At 36.6% G+C, this 17,444-nt stretch overlaps 1 protein-coding gene across 1 annotated transcript; it reads left to right on the forward strand.

The window, feature by feature from the left end:
* The first annotated feature begins 3,386 nt into the window (after positions 1 to 3,386).
* Positions 3,387 to 12,499, forward strand: Mes2 (Mesoderm-expressed 2). The gene is made up of 3 exons (XM_017149206.3): positions 3,387 to 4,046; positions 4,374 to 4,674; positions 11,013 to 12,499. The coding sequence occupies exons 1-3, from the start codon at positions 3,893 to 3,895 to the stop codon at positions 11,878 to 11,880; spliced, it is 1,323 nt and encodes a 440-aa protein (XP_017004695.1). The 5' UTR covers positions 3,387 to 3,892; the 3' UTR covers positions 11,881 to 12,499.
* Positions 12,500 to 17,444: the final 4,945 nt, after the last annotated feature.

Below are 17,444 nucleotides of genomic sequence, written 5' to 3' on the forward strand. Positions count from 1 at the left end.
TACCCTTTTACTCTACGAGTAACGGGTATAATTAGCTAACTTTGCTTGTTAATTTTTTGGTGTGAAAGAAGACTTTCATAAATCTGAAAATGAAAATTCCTTGCAAAGGTATTTGTTAATGTAAATTAGCTTAAATATTTGCTTTTATGTGTCTTGTTGTCCAACTGTGAACTGTCTTATATGTGTATCTTTATAGATTTGAGCTAGCGATTGTGTTTGTGGAGTATAACTTCTTAATGGCACAGAGTTGCAAAGAAGTAAAAACGAGAAATTAACCACACAAGTGTCCTTGTTGCCATACAATTAAAAATTTTTACTTACCATTTATCTAGCCACATATGAGTTCACCATGTATAGGACTAATTACTTTTGGTTCCCTATGAAGCCACATCATAATTAAAAAATACATTGTTCCTGTTGACTCCTTAGCAGAAAGTGCATCAGAACCTAGACACAAACTTTGTTTGTAGCCAGGCGCAGTTTTCTGAATCGTCACTAATAAGAAAGTAAGAAAATTAATTTTAAAAAATCTAAAACAATTCACAAAAACTTGGTGAGTGGCTTATAAATTAAGGACATAAGGTATCTTTGGGCCAAAAAAGCATTGTAGAAGAAAATATTTTTATTTAATTTATACACGCTGTTCACAAATTAAGATTTTTAAATTTTGCTATGACTTTTAAACTTTGAATGCTCCCACCTTCTCTTGTGGTTAAGTTAGATTACATTTTAAAAAAGGATCATACAGAAGAGACGTGTAACTATTTAATTCCGAAAAGAGTAACAAAATTGGTTGACCACTCTTGAAGATATATCCCAAAGGACGTAGAAAAATGAAGATTTTCTTAAATTAAAGATACCGGAAATACCAGAAATTATGCTTAGAAAAGCCGTATTTATCGAAATAAAATGGTGGCAAGCCTGTTTCCATGTGTAATTTTTAACAATTATTTAATAAAAAAAGAATTTTTAATTACTACTACGGGGACAAATTAAAAAAAAAAAAAACAAAATTCAAATTTTTGTTCAATTTTAAATAATGCACAAAAAAATTTCAATTTAATATCTTTTAAACTTGAGTTTTTGCACCAAAAAAGGGTTTTTTACCCATAGTGCATCAGAGAAATTGTGAACATTTTTGGATTTTCAACTTTGTTGTCAATTTCAATGAATGAAATGGGTTAAATTCGGCGTTTTTTTTGCTTTTACTTATACTTAATGATAATATCTTCCAAAAACATAAACAAAAATCACATATGTATTTCCAACGAAAACACTTAGTTTTCCAACAAAAACAACAAAAAATCCGATTTTTAAGGTTCAACGAATAATATGTAATTTTTGTGAATGTTTTTAGAAGATATTAGCATTATGTATAAGTAAAACAAAAAAAAACGACGAATTTAACCCATTTTATTCATTTTTTTTGTCTGTTTATTTTATGAAAGTAGGTGTATGTACAGTGGCTCACAGCTTATTTCGTGCAGAGGGTAAACTTAAAATTCAAACTCGTATAGCTAACAAACTATACGATAATTTACCAAAATTTAAATGTTAGGTAGTATTCTGGCCCTTATTAACCCACTTCTTTATTTTTAGATTCCTTAGAATAACACTTAAAATTAAGAAAAACTAAAATCATTGATTTTTTTAGTGTCACAGCTTATTTCGTGCAAAACTTTAAAATTATTATTATTTGTAAATTATGGCTCAAAATGTGTTTTTTTAATTTCTTCATTGAAGCGCCTATTATTAACAATTTTTTTTGGAATTTTAATTATGTCAAATAGACTAAAAAAAAAAGTTACATGCAAAAAAAATAAAACAATCAATTAAAATGTTTAAATTTATATTTTCGTATTAAAAATGTCGAAAAATGTATCTTAAATTTGCAGAATTTATTGAGCAAGGACCCAGTTCTCAACTATCCATGATCAAACGCTTCTTTCAAAGGAATTAAGTGGTACCAATAGGCTCAAAATGCATCCTGTACAATAGTATCTGCACCGGAACAGACTTAAAATTATTAAAAATGTATAGTAAATTTAACAGTACGGGCTTCAAAGTTGGCTGTAATTGTTCGCAACGAAATGGTCTAATAATGTTTAGAACAAAATTTCCGCCTCTTACAGCGAGATCACAACATTATTGGCCAATCAAGCCGAAATAAAGTATTTATTACCACAAGTATATGCTCAGCAGATGAAAAATAGCCAGGAAGCTTGATATTCGTCAAATTTTCATCTGGAATGATTTTATATTTGCTTTTAAGCCCTCACTCACTAAATATTGGTTTACTTGTATGCACCATGTATGATCCTGACGGAGTTCCGAGGACCTCACAAACGCTCAAAATCTACGCTTAAGCAAAGTGGCGGGTTGTGATAGGGTTTGGGCATGTCAGATGTTTTTAGGGACTTCAAATTAAGTTTTTTTTTAAGAAATAGCTTCTAGAAACATGTACCTTTGACATTAGCCAACTTTGAAGACCGTAATGTTAAATTTACTATACATTTTTAATAATTTTAAGTCTGTTCCGGTGCAGATACTATTGTACAGGATGCATTTTGGGCCTATTGGTACCACTTAATTCCTTTGTAAGAAGCGTTTGATCATGGATAGTTGAGAACTGGGTCCTTGATCAATAAATTCTGCAAATTTAAGATACATTTTTCGACATTTAATACGAAAATATACATTTAAACATTTTAATTGATTATTTTATTTTTTTTGCATGTAACTTTTTTTTTTAGTGTATTTGACATAATTAAAATTCCAAAAAAAATTGTTAATAATAGGCGCTTCAATGAAGAAATTAAAAAAACACATTTTGAGCCATAATTTACAAATAATAATAATTTTAAAGTTTTGCACGAAATAAGCTGTGACATTAAAAAAATCAATGATTTTAGTTTTTCTTAATTTTAAGTGTTTTTCTATGGAATCTAAAAATAAAGAAGTGGGTTAATAGGGCCAGAATACTACCTAACATAACTGCATTTAAATTTTGGTAAAGTATCGTATAGTTTGTTAGCTATACGAGTTTGAGTTTTAAGTTTACCTCTGCACGAAATAAGCTGTGAGCCACTGTACATATGCACATATAAATTCCTACAAACGGCCCAATGGTTATTTCTTGCAAAGTCGGCCGACATGTTAATTCACCCTGAGTTTCAAATCGCAGCTAATAAGCCCAAAGTGCAGGGCATTCCGCAAACAGCCGCCAAGAAGGGCAATCGAAAACATACTTAGTACATATTATTCATATGTGTGCGCATATATGAATGTACGTTGTGCGCACAGGCATACATACATACATATACATATAGTACGTTCGCCTCGACAATTCGTCCGCTGGAAACCAAAGGCGAACGCGTCAACGGATTTTTGTATTACACACATTTTCTGTTGTTTTGTTCTGAACGTCACTGTGTGCGACGCTTCTTTTCGCTCGCTTTTACTTTCTGTGGCTTGTGATTGTTATTGCGATTAAACGGCGTTTTCCATCGAAGAGTCGCGCTCTCCGGAGAGCGCTTTAGACCTACACGCCTGGATCAGCTAGCAGAGGAGGGCTGCGACGCGACGCCGACGCAGATAACGGGAACGGTGGCAGCGTGAGAGAGCGCAGAGAGCCGGCTATCGTGCCGAGTGCGCGTGATTTTGTGGCTCTGAAATGCGGGCTTGCTGCCAACTGCGCTGCCGACGACGGCGCAGCTCAGACCGCTCGCCGCGGTGGTTGTTATTTTCTGGTCTTGGTTTTTAGTTGCCGTTTAAACTTGGTCGTGAGAGGGAGCCCCGTTATCAGTCGCCGCGATCGTGTACCGAAAGTGAGAGCACAGCGAGAGCCCTGGCCAGCGCAAGTCTTCAGATCCAGATTCTCCAGGACATCCTGATGGCCCCCGTGAGCGGCTGTTCGCCCACTGCCACCCACTCGCTGCAGGACTTGAGCGCCGCCGCCGCGGCCATCGCGCTTGACATGAAGCCCAAGGGGGAGCCCCACCCCCTGGCTGCCGCCACTGCCCTGCCATCGCAGAAGATCAAGAAACGTGAGTACCCATATTGGTTTCCCCTACAGGGAACACACTATACATACATATGTAAGTAGTGCAGTCGAATTTCGATAAGTAAAACGATGGAAAATTCATTTGAACTCCTTATTGCCCTTGCAACTAAATACATATGGATGTGTGTATTTTGTTTGACCATCATGAGAATTAGTAAAGTTCGCGTTGTGGAAGTTGCACTGGATGATCTGAACGGTCCAGTGAAATGATAGAGGCTCCGTATGCCTTTTGCATTAAATTATTCAATTTTATTTTACCCTTAAATGGAATCAATTCGATAAGTATTTCTCGCTTTTTCATGTCCTACAGTGGTACGGCGTAACGCCTCCGACAAGCTGAAGCTCATTCAAATGGTCCACGACAACCCAATTCTCTGGGACTCGCGTCTCCCAAACTTCAAAGGTGCCGAGGAGGAGAAGAATCGGGCCTGGGAGCACATAGGTCGAGAGTTTAACGCCCCCGGGCGACGCGTTGCCCGGGCCTTCAAGTCACTGCGGGAATCCTACCGCCGTGAGTTGGCCCATGTCAAGCTGATGGGCAACGGCTTTAAGCCCAAATGGAGCCTCTACGAGGCTATGGATTTCCTACGCGACGTCATCAGGGAGAGAAAGTGAGTATGGCACAAGTAATAGTAGTTCTAAGGTCGTACCCAATTTATAAATTTATAACGATTTTTACCTCTGACGATATTAACCATATTAGTCTTACACCGCACATATAATGATTATATTCAAAAAGGGTTATAATTCAAAAGAGATTTGGCAGATTATACAACAAGGACCGATCTGCAAAAATGTTTAAGCAAAATAAACTTAAAAATGTCTACTTTTTGTTAATTTATTGTTTTGTTGAAAACTTGAACCGTCGTGAGCCTATTGCTTAAGGTAAATTAAAAAAAGGACAGTAAAACCGTACACTCCAAATACTATTTCAATTTTTTTTTATTTAATTTTTTTTTTTAAGTGAATTTACTCTATTTAGTTAATAGTATTTACTTTTAGTGGGAGAAATTAAAAAAAATATTTTTTTTTGAAAAAATGCCAATTTGCAAAGTTTTTAAATAATTTTTTGTGTGCACGTTTGCTCACAAGAGCGAGTCATTCTTCAAAGGCGTGCCTTTTATCGTTTTAATGTATTTAGAATAAAAATTTTGCTACATTAGATGAAGGAAATACAAAAAAAATGTTTTACAATATTACTTGTTTTTTAGAACTTATAGTTCCTAATTTTACAAAAAAGATTTTTCTTTTTCTTTGACATTCAAGTTGCCATTAATTTTGATTAGATGGTCAATAAAACAACATCTATACCATAGAGTACAAATTTTACTTTGTTTAACCTTTAGAAATAATGCCAATATTGTTTGTATAAGATATCATCTTACACTCTTAATTGTGTCAGGAGACCATTTGCTTACTTATATTACAATGAGTTCGACGAGCCACTAGCCATCGATCGAGTCATGAGCAAGGGTCAAAGTGTAGCTCGAATCGTATATAATGGTTCTCGCTTTTGGCTCGGTCTTTGTCAGTTGTTTTTGAGTTTAAGTATAATGATTCATTTTGAACTAAGAACTGTAAACTCAAGTCTATTAGACTAAGATCCCTAGATGACTCACCCTTCTCCCACTGATATTGTATATACATAGGTCGAAAGATGGTGGGTTTATGTGCCTTATGCCTGCTGAGGCTTATTCAAAGTAGCCGTTTCCCCCTAATAAAAATGTTTGTTGTTGTTACTGGTAATCAGTGAAGCGAACCTTGCTTTTACGGAGCTCAATCAAAGCTTATTGCAGGGTAATTCCAAGAAGCTTATCGTTTCATGGGAGTAGCTACTTCTGTTTAAATCAAATGCAAAAGTCTTAATTGGGGTTATGAGTTCGTGAGTCGTTGTTTAATTGTAATAATTTTGTGGATTTCACTGAAGGACTTAGCGCTAACTTGCATTAAAAACTGTGAACCCCAAAAAAAAATAGATATGATACGTAGATCGATTTTACATTATGTAATATCAATTTCAACTTGATATGGGGCCAGGTAAATTTGATATGGTCGAAATGAGTATTTCATGTAAAAACGATATGGGTTTTGTATAACCAGAAATTTACATGCCATATCGATTTTACGGCGACATGCATTTTTTTGTGTGTAGGACGTTTAAAAAGTTCTTAAGTAAATTACGATATTCAATAAAACCAAACAAAATACAAGTTTCTTATAAAAATTCGTTATACGTTTAACATTTGGTGGAAATTATCCGAACATTCCTTTGAGAAAAGGAGTGTTAAACATAAAGCTGCCGTAAACTTAATTACGCAAATCCTGTAAATATTCGTAAGCCACTTTATGAGGAATTCCTTTCGAGCTTCCATACACAACGCATCCCTTAGCCCAGTCGATTTGCATAAATGCCCAGCAATTCGAACAAATCTCAGCTCTGTGTTTGAGAAAACATCTGCCCAGCCAAAAAGAATAGCAAAAACAACGCACAGGGGCATATGGACACTAAGGAGAGGTAATGTGGAAAAAACCAATCCGAACAAAGGAATGACCGGGCCAGAGACCCGCAAATGGTCTCAGTCGAGAGTCTGCCCCGTCCAATGTTCTGGCTCATATGGAGCCGTGCTCGAGCCACGGGTGTGTGTGTTGTACTTTATGTACATATTTATATGAAATAAGGCCATTTCCTTTCAATTGACTGTACCCACATGGGCAACAAGCAGTCGTCAGCCCGCCACATGCCCGCGCACACTCACCCATGGTGTGTGTATATATTTAAATTTTTATTATTTTGAGCTGATAACAGACAGCTCAACGGGCCCGGCCAGTCGGGCAGCGCTTGAGCCGGAGCTATAGCCACAGCCACAACCATAGCCATAAAACAGATCTCGCCAAGCGGCGAAAATTATACAACGGCGCAGCATCGTCGCTACTTGAACCAAAAACTAAATTGAGGGAAGCTGCAAACGCAAGCCCAATGAAATGGGCTGCTGGAGGGGCTGGGGACTATAGGAAGGCGGCAAGAGAGCGATAAATTAATGAGAGCACTACGAAAATGACAATCAGCACTGAAGAATACGGATTGCGAGTGGACCAAGTTAGGAAAGAATCGCAGCTTGCGAGCGCGAAAGGGGCTGCTGAGGGAAATGAGCGAGGTTCTGTCTATATATATAACATATGTGTACATCGGGGTATGGGTGAGCAATTGAACGAATCGCTCGGCCTGGCTTCGGCCAGGGTTAAAAATATGCCCACGACCATTAGCCAGCTACATCAGTCCCGACCAAGGGGTTGCTTCGACCCAGACTCGGGGTCTGGACCCCTCTCCTAGACCCGTACCTATGGGTATGCCCACATTTGCTCTGCGTCAGTCCTCTCTTGATCTCCGTCTCTCATACCCACACACACTAGGCCACTTGGGTGTGAATGCTCTGTCGAGCTCCGTCTGTGTCACGCTTATGATTTAATAAGCAAATGAGCTGCGAAATTGCTGGAATTGTTTGGCTCCCCGTCATCCCCAACCTCCGAAACTGGCACCACGCCTCGAAATCACTGTCCGGTGAATTTCTTCTTGAAACGTTTTAGTCAATGCGTCACGGAAGAAAAGTGGGCGTTAGTCCGTACTTTCTTGTTTCCCGTTAATTAGGTGTTTTGAAATGTCAAGGAACTGAGAGTTTTTAGTGGTCCTGTTGTGGACTTTTAGATGTAATAATAATCAGTTGTGATGTCTGAAAAGAGCTGGTCATTTTTAATTGCAAATCTCCAATATTTCAGTACGATTCAATCGGATACAAATAGTTCGGTAAATTTACTATTTCAATTGGTCAGGAATCCAACGATAAGATACACACCCTCAAACCTCAGAAACTCAGCGAAATATGCCACAAACTAAAAAAATAGCCTGGGACCTGGGCCACAGCGCAAGCAAATATTGATAAGGCTAGCGATTGAAAAGCAGAAAAGAAACCAAAGCAAATTAGAGTCAAGACCTTTAAAGCCGCAAGCAAATAGAGTCGTTCCCGACTGTGGAATATGTGAAAATGCATTTCGCTGTGATTAGTCCTGAAAGTTATTTGGTTGTGGCTTGGGAGTATCATTTTTCAAATTTTCCAATTGTCAACTACCTGCGGCTGATTTCTGTGATAAGCCAGGCAACAAGGACGTCAGCTAAGATTTGAGAACGTGCTTTGTCTCTTCAAGAGGCAGCCAACTGGGAAAGATCGCGGCATTTGGCAAATAAATAAAGAGATTGGGAAGGCCTAAAATAGCCACGTTCAGACGTTTTCGAGCACCCGGCCTTAGGCAGCTGCATCGCCTGGGAAAATGCTCTTGAAACATGAGACGCGTTCAGTAAGCGACAGGAAACCAGACTACTTGGGACAATCAAAAAATTTTTGTTCTTCGAGACCTGTTCCCCGCCTTTTTTTATTACTGCGTTTAGCTCGTTTTGGGGGGTTTTTGAAAACATTTTAAAAAATGTTTTTTTCTGATTCGGAACGCTTTTTTAAAAACGTACGTAAGAAAATGTAGAAAATTTATTTATTTATTTATCAATGTTTTTGTATGAGTCGAAGATTTGAAGAATCTTTGGGCTGGATTACACTCAAAACGGAATCTATTAGTTTATATTTAATCAGAACAAAAATCTCGGTTAAGTTTGATCATTGGAACCGGAAAAAATCGATGGTGTCGTATAATTATAAAACAATCGCAAATAGCCGAAAAATATATTATATTTCATTAAATTAGCAGTAAGTCCTTTAAAATAGGATCAAGGACGCGTCGTATTTTTTTTCGTACCATGTACCACATGATACATTGTTCTTTCGATTTGCATTTAAATGATTCGCTTTCTATAAACAACAATTCTACAAACTTTCAAACAAAAAATGTCGTGGTGTCGTAAAGTTTTAGAACACACCTTAACATAAAAGAGAACAGAAAAACAACTTTTAATTGCAAGCTTAAATGCATCTGTATTGTTACTAATCAGTTCTTTTCTAATCATTGATCGGGGCCGAATTTTGACTTTAGAGTTTTTTTTTAAAAAGATAGAGCTTCAAATTAGTATAATTACATATTACAACAACCAAAAAAAATTTAGTTTAAATCTAACAAAGACACTTCTTGACGAGAAAAGAACATTACATACAAAAGTTTTGATATATGCTACAGCTTCGAATTCGTTACGAGTCTGCGCATTGACCTTTAAGATTATCACTCATACGTACTGTTGCCTTTAATCAAATATTTTATTTTCATATAAGTGGCGTAGACTTGTCATTATTTATTGAGTCTTAACATTAAGGTAACCTTATAACCTTTACAAACGTCTAAAGAAAAATAAAACCGCTATGGCTATTCCTTATAAAAATCCTACCTAGTGTGCATATCCGTTGAAAAGGTATTTAGAAATTAAATGCACATCTTTTAGACGTAATTTGCATAAATACCATCGCCATAAACTTAGGGGCAAACATTTTTGTAGACCCATGCTTCTTATACCCGTTACTCGTAGAGTAAAAGGGTATATTAGATTCGTGCAAAAGTATGTAACAGGTAGAAGGAAGCGTTTCCGACCCTATAAACTATATATATTCTTGATCAGGATCACTAACCGAGTCGATCTAGCCATGTCCGTCTGTCCTTCTGTCTGTCTGTATGAACGCTGAGATTTTGGAAACTACAAAAGCTAGAAGGTTGAGATTTCATACACATTATCTTGGGCTTCCTACGCAAGTTTATTTCAGCCGAGCGCCACGCCCCCTCTATCGCCCACAATCGCCCACTAACGATTTTAAAATGTGTCTGGCGCCCACACCTTTAAAGATTTTTCAGAAGTATAAATGCAATTTTATTGTGCATATTTATACCTATCGAAATGTAGAAGGCCACGCAATCAAAAATATGTTATATATCCATCTCCCTCGCACTCCCTTTAGCCGAGTGACGGGTATTAGATAGTCTGGACACGAACCCGACTATAGCGTTCTCTTTTGTTACTTTTAGGTTTATTTCGCAAAAACGGATATTACCGAGGTTTATAATTTGTGTTTAAGAGGTTTCTTTATTTGATAAACATGGCCCTAATTTGTAAATGCGTATATTTGATCCTACGAGAGCGAAAGTCTAAAGTTCAAACGTACAAAAGTTCTGATATCAAATGAAATGATTACACACATAATTAAATACACTTTCCAACATTTTCTTATTTTATACCCTGGCAGAGGGTATTATGATTTCAGTCAGAAGTTTGCAACGCAGCGAAGGACACTTTTCCGACCCCATAAAGTACATATATTCATATATTCTTGATCAGGATCAATAGTGTAGTCGGTATAGTCATGTCCGTCTGTTAGTCTGTATCTGTTTCAATACCGTCTGCGAGCACAGTTTAAAAGCTAGCGAGTCTGAATCTTTATCAGTCGTCCTAAAACATATGTACGTAGATCATGCTTGAAATTCGGAATGTAACCTTAAAAAATTAAAGATATTTCGAGCAGTGTAAAAGTTATCAACTTGTTCATACCCTATTCAGGGTAAAAGGGCTTGCCGATGGTTAGTATATTTTCTGTCGCTCCCATAGTACAGTACGATATAAAAAGGTCAATATTTTATGTTTTTCGGGATATTTCGATATTTGAGCTTAACGTTTTTAAATCTTATATTTTTATGTATACCTTGATCAGGGTGAAAGCGTGTGCCCAGCGGCCTTATATTTTATAGCTCTCTAAATAGGCAAGAACTTGATTTTATTCAAGATATTTGAATATATTTCGTTGTTTATTATTTCATGATTGGTATTTATGCTATTCTGGTCTCATTTTCAGTCGTAAAATCTGCAAGGGTATTAAAACTTTGGCTTGTCAAAATTAAGCTTCCGTTCTCGTTATTCCTAGTTCCACCTTTGTAACGCCTTCTTTGCTTACATATATTTCATATATTTCAGGGGCGCATCGCATGCAACTGATCTCAGCCTGACCGCGTATGGCCATATTAACAATAACAACAATAATAATAACAGCAACAGCCTGGGAGCAGCTGGAAAGACAGTGGCAATGAAGCTCTCCTCGTCCTTCAACGATTCCGCCGCTGTGTTGAATCTTTCCAAGTGCTCTTCGTTAAATGTGAGCGGCGATGACTACTACTGCGATTATCACCACGTGAAGCCGGAGCTGGATCTCTCGGTGGGCGGAGGGGCCGGGAGTAGCAGCAGCCGTAGTAGCTCCGGCGGTGGCCCACTTCCGCTGCCCGCACACCAACACCAGGCGCACAACGACAGTCGGGTGAGCTCCACGCGCAATGAGCATCAGCACCTGCAGCACAGTTACGATGACATTGATGCCAGCTCGATTCGCAGCGGAGATGAAGACGCCGGCCATGCATCTGACGTAGTGGAGGAGTTAGAAGCAATTGACGCCGATTTTCCTTATCCATTGATCCTGGACTCCAACTCACGCGCGAGCACCAATGTGGGCGTGGACGACGTGGCCTCGTCGCGAAAACGCCGCCGTAATGTCGATCAGGACGGCTTGGAGGACGCCAATGGGGACGATGATGCTATTATCGATGGCGACGACTACGAGGAGCAGATGCTCCAGCAGCACCGACATCTTCGGCAACAGCAAGGTGCAGCTGCCGCCGGGGGGCTGGATCTACCGCCCCCGCAAACTGTGCGTGAGGTTCTTAACTCTAAGTTTTGTGGCTTCATCTCGGCTAAGCTGAACAGCATGGAGGACTCGGAAGCGGACAATTTAATGAATCGCATTCTTTTGTTGCTGGTTCAAGTGCAGCAGTGCGAGGGGTCTACGAAGTAGGCGGGGGGCTCTTAATATAGGGGATGTAGTTAAAATAGCCAGGAAAAGCTCATAATGGATTGATGGAGCCGCACAAAGCCCTTTCAACGGATTGAATTCTTGCCATTTGTTCTTACTTCCCTTTTTGTAAGAATACTAAACTTATTTGCCAATGCCAAATCTGTGCCATACCAAAAAAATCAATCAAATATGAATATTTTTACTAAACATTTTCTTCGCTCTCATTTACAAAAAATAATTAACTTAAAGAAAAGAAAACAAAGACAACACAAAGACAAAGATATAAACAAAGAAAATATATGAAGTAAGACTTAGTTTAATTAAACTTTGAATGTTAATTTTGTTTTAAGTCGATCTACTGCAGATCATACTCAAGCCAACGTCTCATCACATGAAACTATTCTTTTATATACAACTATACTTAAGAATATATCGCCATCTCGTTAAATTGAAAACTTAGAAATAAAAAACATTTATTAAAATATTTTTAACGCGATAAAGCTACCATATTACTGTTAGGTTTACAAAAAATGAATATTTGTAATTGTCTTACACCAACTGTCTTTATTTACTTTATTGAATAAAACACCATATATGGTAGGCAATGCAGTTTTCGTAACTTAAGTCTCAAAATTTGTATATTAGCTGTTTAAAATACTCTTTTCAAATCTAATAGCAGACTGTTAGTCTTATAGTATTACTTATCTTGAAACTGGTTTAAAAATGTATTTCAACATGCCAATTGATCTTTTTTCCTGTCTGCCCTTCGATAGCAGCCTATTAGCCATGGCAAATTCTCACAGGGCCATATGACACGCATACATTGCCGTAAAAATCAATAATAGGCTAGTCTGCAGGGATAGCGCATACAAATTGCGCCATAAAAGCAATGAACAGAAATACCTAAGATTTAAACAGCGCATGCGCCACGGCATAAGATCCTCTCACATTGGAACGGCGTAGGGTAAGCAGATGTGGGTATGACGAGCTGAAATGCCAATGAATGAAACACGAACACTAGAAGTTCAGGGTACCACAGACAGATTTAGGCGTAGCCACATTGAAACCTATTGTAAACAACCCTTATCTAGAGTTTTGGCCTGACCGAAGCGGCCAACAACCTCAAACCCTTATAAGCAGAAGAAATTCTCGTGTGCGCGAAAATTTGACAGAACTCGGCACTCTGTGCAAGCGGCCTTAAACTGGTTTTCCAACGTAATAATGGATTCTTTGTTAGCCGTCATGTAGAGCCGCTTAAGGGATGCTGTCAAAGATTTTGCCTGTGAAGCAATTATGCTCAGCCTGCAAAACAATTGGCAGTATACATTAATCAATGAAATCTTAACGAGGTAAAAAACTCCCACATTTAACATTTGTACAAAAGTTTTGATATCAACTTTTGTACCGAAAAAATATACTCTGGACTAAATACGCTTTCTAAAAGTTTTTCATCAGGGTCACTAGCCGAGTCGATATAGCCATGTCCATCTGTCCGTCTTTCGGTCCGTATGAACGCTGAGATCCCGGAAGGTTGAGATTTTCCACACATATTCTTGGGCTTCCTACGCAGCGCAAGCTTATTTCAGCCGAGCGCCACGCCCCTTCTAACGCCCACAATCGCCCACTAACGATTTTAAAATGTGTCTAGCACCCACACCTTTAAAGATTTCTGAGATTTATAAATGCAATTTTCTTGTATGTATATATACCTACAAAATGTAGAAGACATTTTTCAAATCGGACCATAATTTAAAAAGTTGTGCGCAATCAAACAAATTTTATATATCTATCTCTCTCGCACTCGCTTTAGCCGAGTGACGGGTATTAGATAGTCGGGAAACCAACTCGATTATAGCGTTCTCTCTTGTTTTTTTTTCATATTAGTACAACCATAATATTAGTTCCAACAATAAGAACAAAAAGATTACTTCCTACCGTTTAAAAACACAAACACAGTATAGACCTATGCACACAAAAAATCTGAGTGAAATTAACCATATATTGGTTGATTGTTAAACAGTCCCGAAACACAAAAATTGTCAATCAAATAGTTACTTTCACAACAACAAATATACGCAATTAGCAAAGACACACACCCGAAGGAAAAACAAAATACACGTAACTAATTTTTATAGTTACGTAACTATCCGTATAAGTCAATTTTCCCAATTAAATTTGTTTGTGTGTAGGGATATATATAGGACTAGGAGGGTCGGTAGCCGGCAGCTTTGACTTCGGAAAGTAAAATTGAAAATTAAGCATACATTAAAACAAATTCGTTATTTTTAGCCTATAAGCCGAGAAAAGATTTTATCATAATTTTTGGCCTAAATATTTAAGAAATATAAAAAAAACTTGCAAAAAAATGCATAAAATTATTATTGCTTGCATAAGTTATCAGCTGCATAGAACAGAAACAAACTAATTTATTTTTCAACACAAATCCTTACACTAATTTTCTTCACAACATTAGTACTTTGTCCAAAATATATTGTTTAAGTATATAAGGTCATACTGGCTTGAGCATGTAATTAAATTTCACATCAATTAGCGTGTAAATCTAAAAAATAAACTTGTTTTCTTAAAAAAAAATACACCAAAACATTGCTAAAACATAGGGGAGAGGTCTGTAGGTTGGTACACCTTTTGTTTTTAATCTGCCATTTCGACATTCACTTATGAAACTTTACGCATTTGGTACTGATCTAAAGGTTAGTCTATAAGCTTAATAAAAAACAAGAAAAAATATTTTTTTTCTTTAGGGAAAACTGAAAAATTATTTTTTTTGAAAAGTCCCAAAAAACGACATTTTGAAAAAGAGGTCTGTAAGTTGAGACACTTTTAAAAGTCATTAATACTCACACAAAAAGTACTCCAGTAAGTACTCCTATAAGGAACTATTTAATTATGTTAATATAATCAATTTTAGCTCGTCCTAAATCATTTCCCATCCATTTTTTAAGAACTTAGACCAAATAACAATCAAAATCAAAAGGCTCTTTGAACATTCACTTTTCCTCTAATATCAAAGAAATGTACTAGGCAGAAAGCGACCTCTGTTGGCCTCAGGCCTTTTTGTATGAAAATCGGGTGTCTCAATTTACACGCTCAAAGTGTCTCAACTTACACAAAATGGGATGTTTCGGGAAAAAATTAATAACTTTTGTTCTGACTGTCACATTAAGCTGATTCTTTTTTTAATTAGTTAACAGTTAATATACTATTGTTTTAAATATCTTACCAAGTTAATTTACTGAAGTTATTAATTTTAAATGGACATTTGAAAAAAGGTGACAAAAACTTTTTTGGTGAAAAATGGTACACGACTCTCCCAGCTTTAATCTGGCTAGAGCCTGGCTTATAATGTTTTCCCCAAAAGTTTTGTCACTAAAAAGGACTACAAAAAAAAAAATAAAAAAAATTTTTTAGTGGATAAGTTTTGAGAAAATTGAGTGTCTCAACTTACAGACCGTCTCAACCTACAGACCTCTCCCCTACCTCTTTCTCTAAAAGATAGCTCTCCAACAAGATTAAGATTTATGAAGTTAGAGGAACATTTTTTTTAGGTAACGAGCTTTTTCAACTTTGACGATGTGTAGCTTCTAAACTTATGGATCTCAATCTGCGTATACAAAAATTAGAAAATTATATTACCTGTAAAATGAGTCATGTATGGTCAAAACCTTTTTACCACAACTCAAGTTAGAAATTAAGAAACTGTAAAAAACTTTTTTAAACTTAAAAAAAATTGCTTTCATAAAAAAAATGAAGTGCCTTTTTCTTCATCAGAAAGACGTACCTTACCGGAAAACAAAGGTTTTCTTCATGGTATATTTCATCAATTTTTTTTTGTAAGCTACTTTAATTTTGTGCACAAAACTTGATATGATAAATTTTGTGTTTTGAAGGTGCGTCACTACATTTTACCTCGTTAATGTAAGACTATTTTTAGGTAACGGTATGATCTAAAAAATTTTAAACACAGAAGAAATTTCAGATTACGGCAATGGTTACCATAAAATATTAGCATATTGACTATTTTCTTACTTACTAGCATTTTAAAATTATTTCACCGAAATAACAACAGACTAGGTTAACGGGCTTGAAACATAGGAAATTCCATTTGAAAAATTCCTACTGAGATGTAAAGAGGCCTTAAAGTAAAAAACATTTTTGTGGCCATTGTAACCTAAAAATTGGTTCAAAGCAGGGACTACGGTCCCTGGTTCAAAGGTCCCAAAATTGGGGACAAATTTGAAGTCGATTTTAACTCACAATTTAATGAAAATATTGGTTTTTAATATAAATAAATAAATTATTCGGTAGGGGAGTGTAGGGTTGTTTTACAAACAGTTTTTCTTGGGTCACATTTTTGATTTGCCTGAAACTTTCTTTACGCGTACTATTCGTGTATTTAACGGAAAGAAAATAATTTTTTTATATTAGATTTTTTTTTAGTTTGCCAAAAAACGTAAATTTTGATAAAGTACCCTCTCATTGAAAGTCTGTATCTCTGGTTGTAGAAATCCGATTTGCATTAATTCCTGGCTTATTCCACGAAAGGGAAAGCACTATTCCTGCTCTCCTGTGTTCGAATTGCTGTTCTCTTCTTACACGTTGCGCTGTTGTTGCATGATGCAAATTTGGTAAACTATAATCGTTGTCTTTACTAGTAGGTCTTGCAAATACAAACATTTTATTTTACCACTTCGTGAATAATTGATGAAGCTTCATGAGGATAATTATTTTTTTCGGAAATCGCGTGTTTTCCGTGGTGCAGAATTTTTTTAGTTTAAAATTCCCTTAAAAAATACTTTATTTTAAATTAAAAAGTTTCCCATAATAATAAATATCCCATAAAGTTGCATAGGGGCTGTCCATATATTACGTAATCATCTAGGGGGGGGGGGGTCAACCAAATGATTACTCTAGTACAAAATTTTTTTTTTTGTATGAAGAATTGATTACATGGGGGGGGGGTCAAAAATCTCCGAAATTGTGATTACGTAATATATGGACAGCCCCATACCAAATATTAAAATAACTCAATCGAATCTTAAATGATGCATAACTGAAAAATCGGAACTAATTTACAAAAATATTTTTTTAAAATAAACGGTAAGAGATAAAACAAGAAAGAAAGCTACCTTTGGCCAGCCAAAGCTTATATACCCTTGCAGATAAAGTAAATACCTATAGTTTAATGCTCACTCAGTGCGGTTTCAGGGATTCTAGATTTACCGTGTCTATTTTTTACATTTTGTTTTTAAGTTGTCAAAAATCAAAACGCCTACTTCCTACAAAGTTAGAATGAATTTTCTCATATTTGTTTGAATATTCCTATGGGAGCCTTAAGATATAGTGGTCCCATCCGGCTCGCTCCGACACTGTACTACCTGCAATAGAAAGAAGACTTTCGGGAAAGTTTCATCGCGATAGCTTTAAAACTGAGAGACTAGTTCGCATAGAAACGGACAGACGAACAGACGGACAGACGGACATGGCTAGATAGACTCGGCTATTGGTGCTGATCAAGAATATATATACTTTATGTGGTCGGAAAT

This window comes from Drosophila takahashii, chromosome 3L (genome assembly GCF_030179915.1).
Source record: "Drosophila takahashii strain IR98-3 E-12201 chromosome 3L, DtakHiC1v2, whole genome shotgun sequence".
NCBI lineage: Eukaryota > Metazoa > Arthropoda > Insecta > Diptera > Drosophilidae > Drosophila > Drosophila takahashii.

Excerpts from the sequence above, each read along its gene's own strand:
- Mes2 (XM_017149206.3), top strand. The coding sequence starts at position 3,893 with ATGGCCCCCGTGAGCGGCTGTTCGCCCACTGCCACCCACTCGCTGCAG. Across the intron at positions 4,047-4,373 it reads ATCGCAGAAGATCAAGAAAC|TGGTACGGCGTAACGCCTCC; the intron begins GTGAGTACCCAT and ends CATGTCCTACAG. Across the intron at positions 4,675-11,012 it reads GACGTCATCAGGGAGAGAAA|GGGCGCATCGCATGCAACTG; the intron begins GTGAGTATGGCA and ends CATATATTTCAG.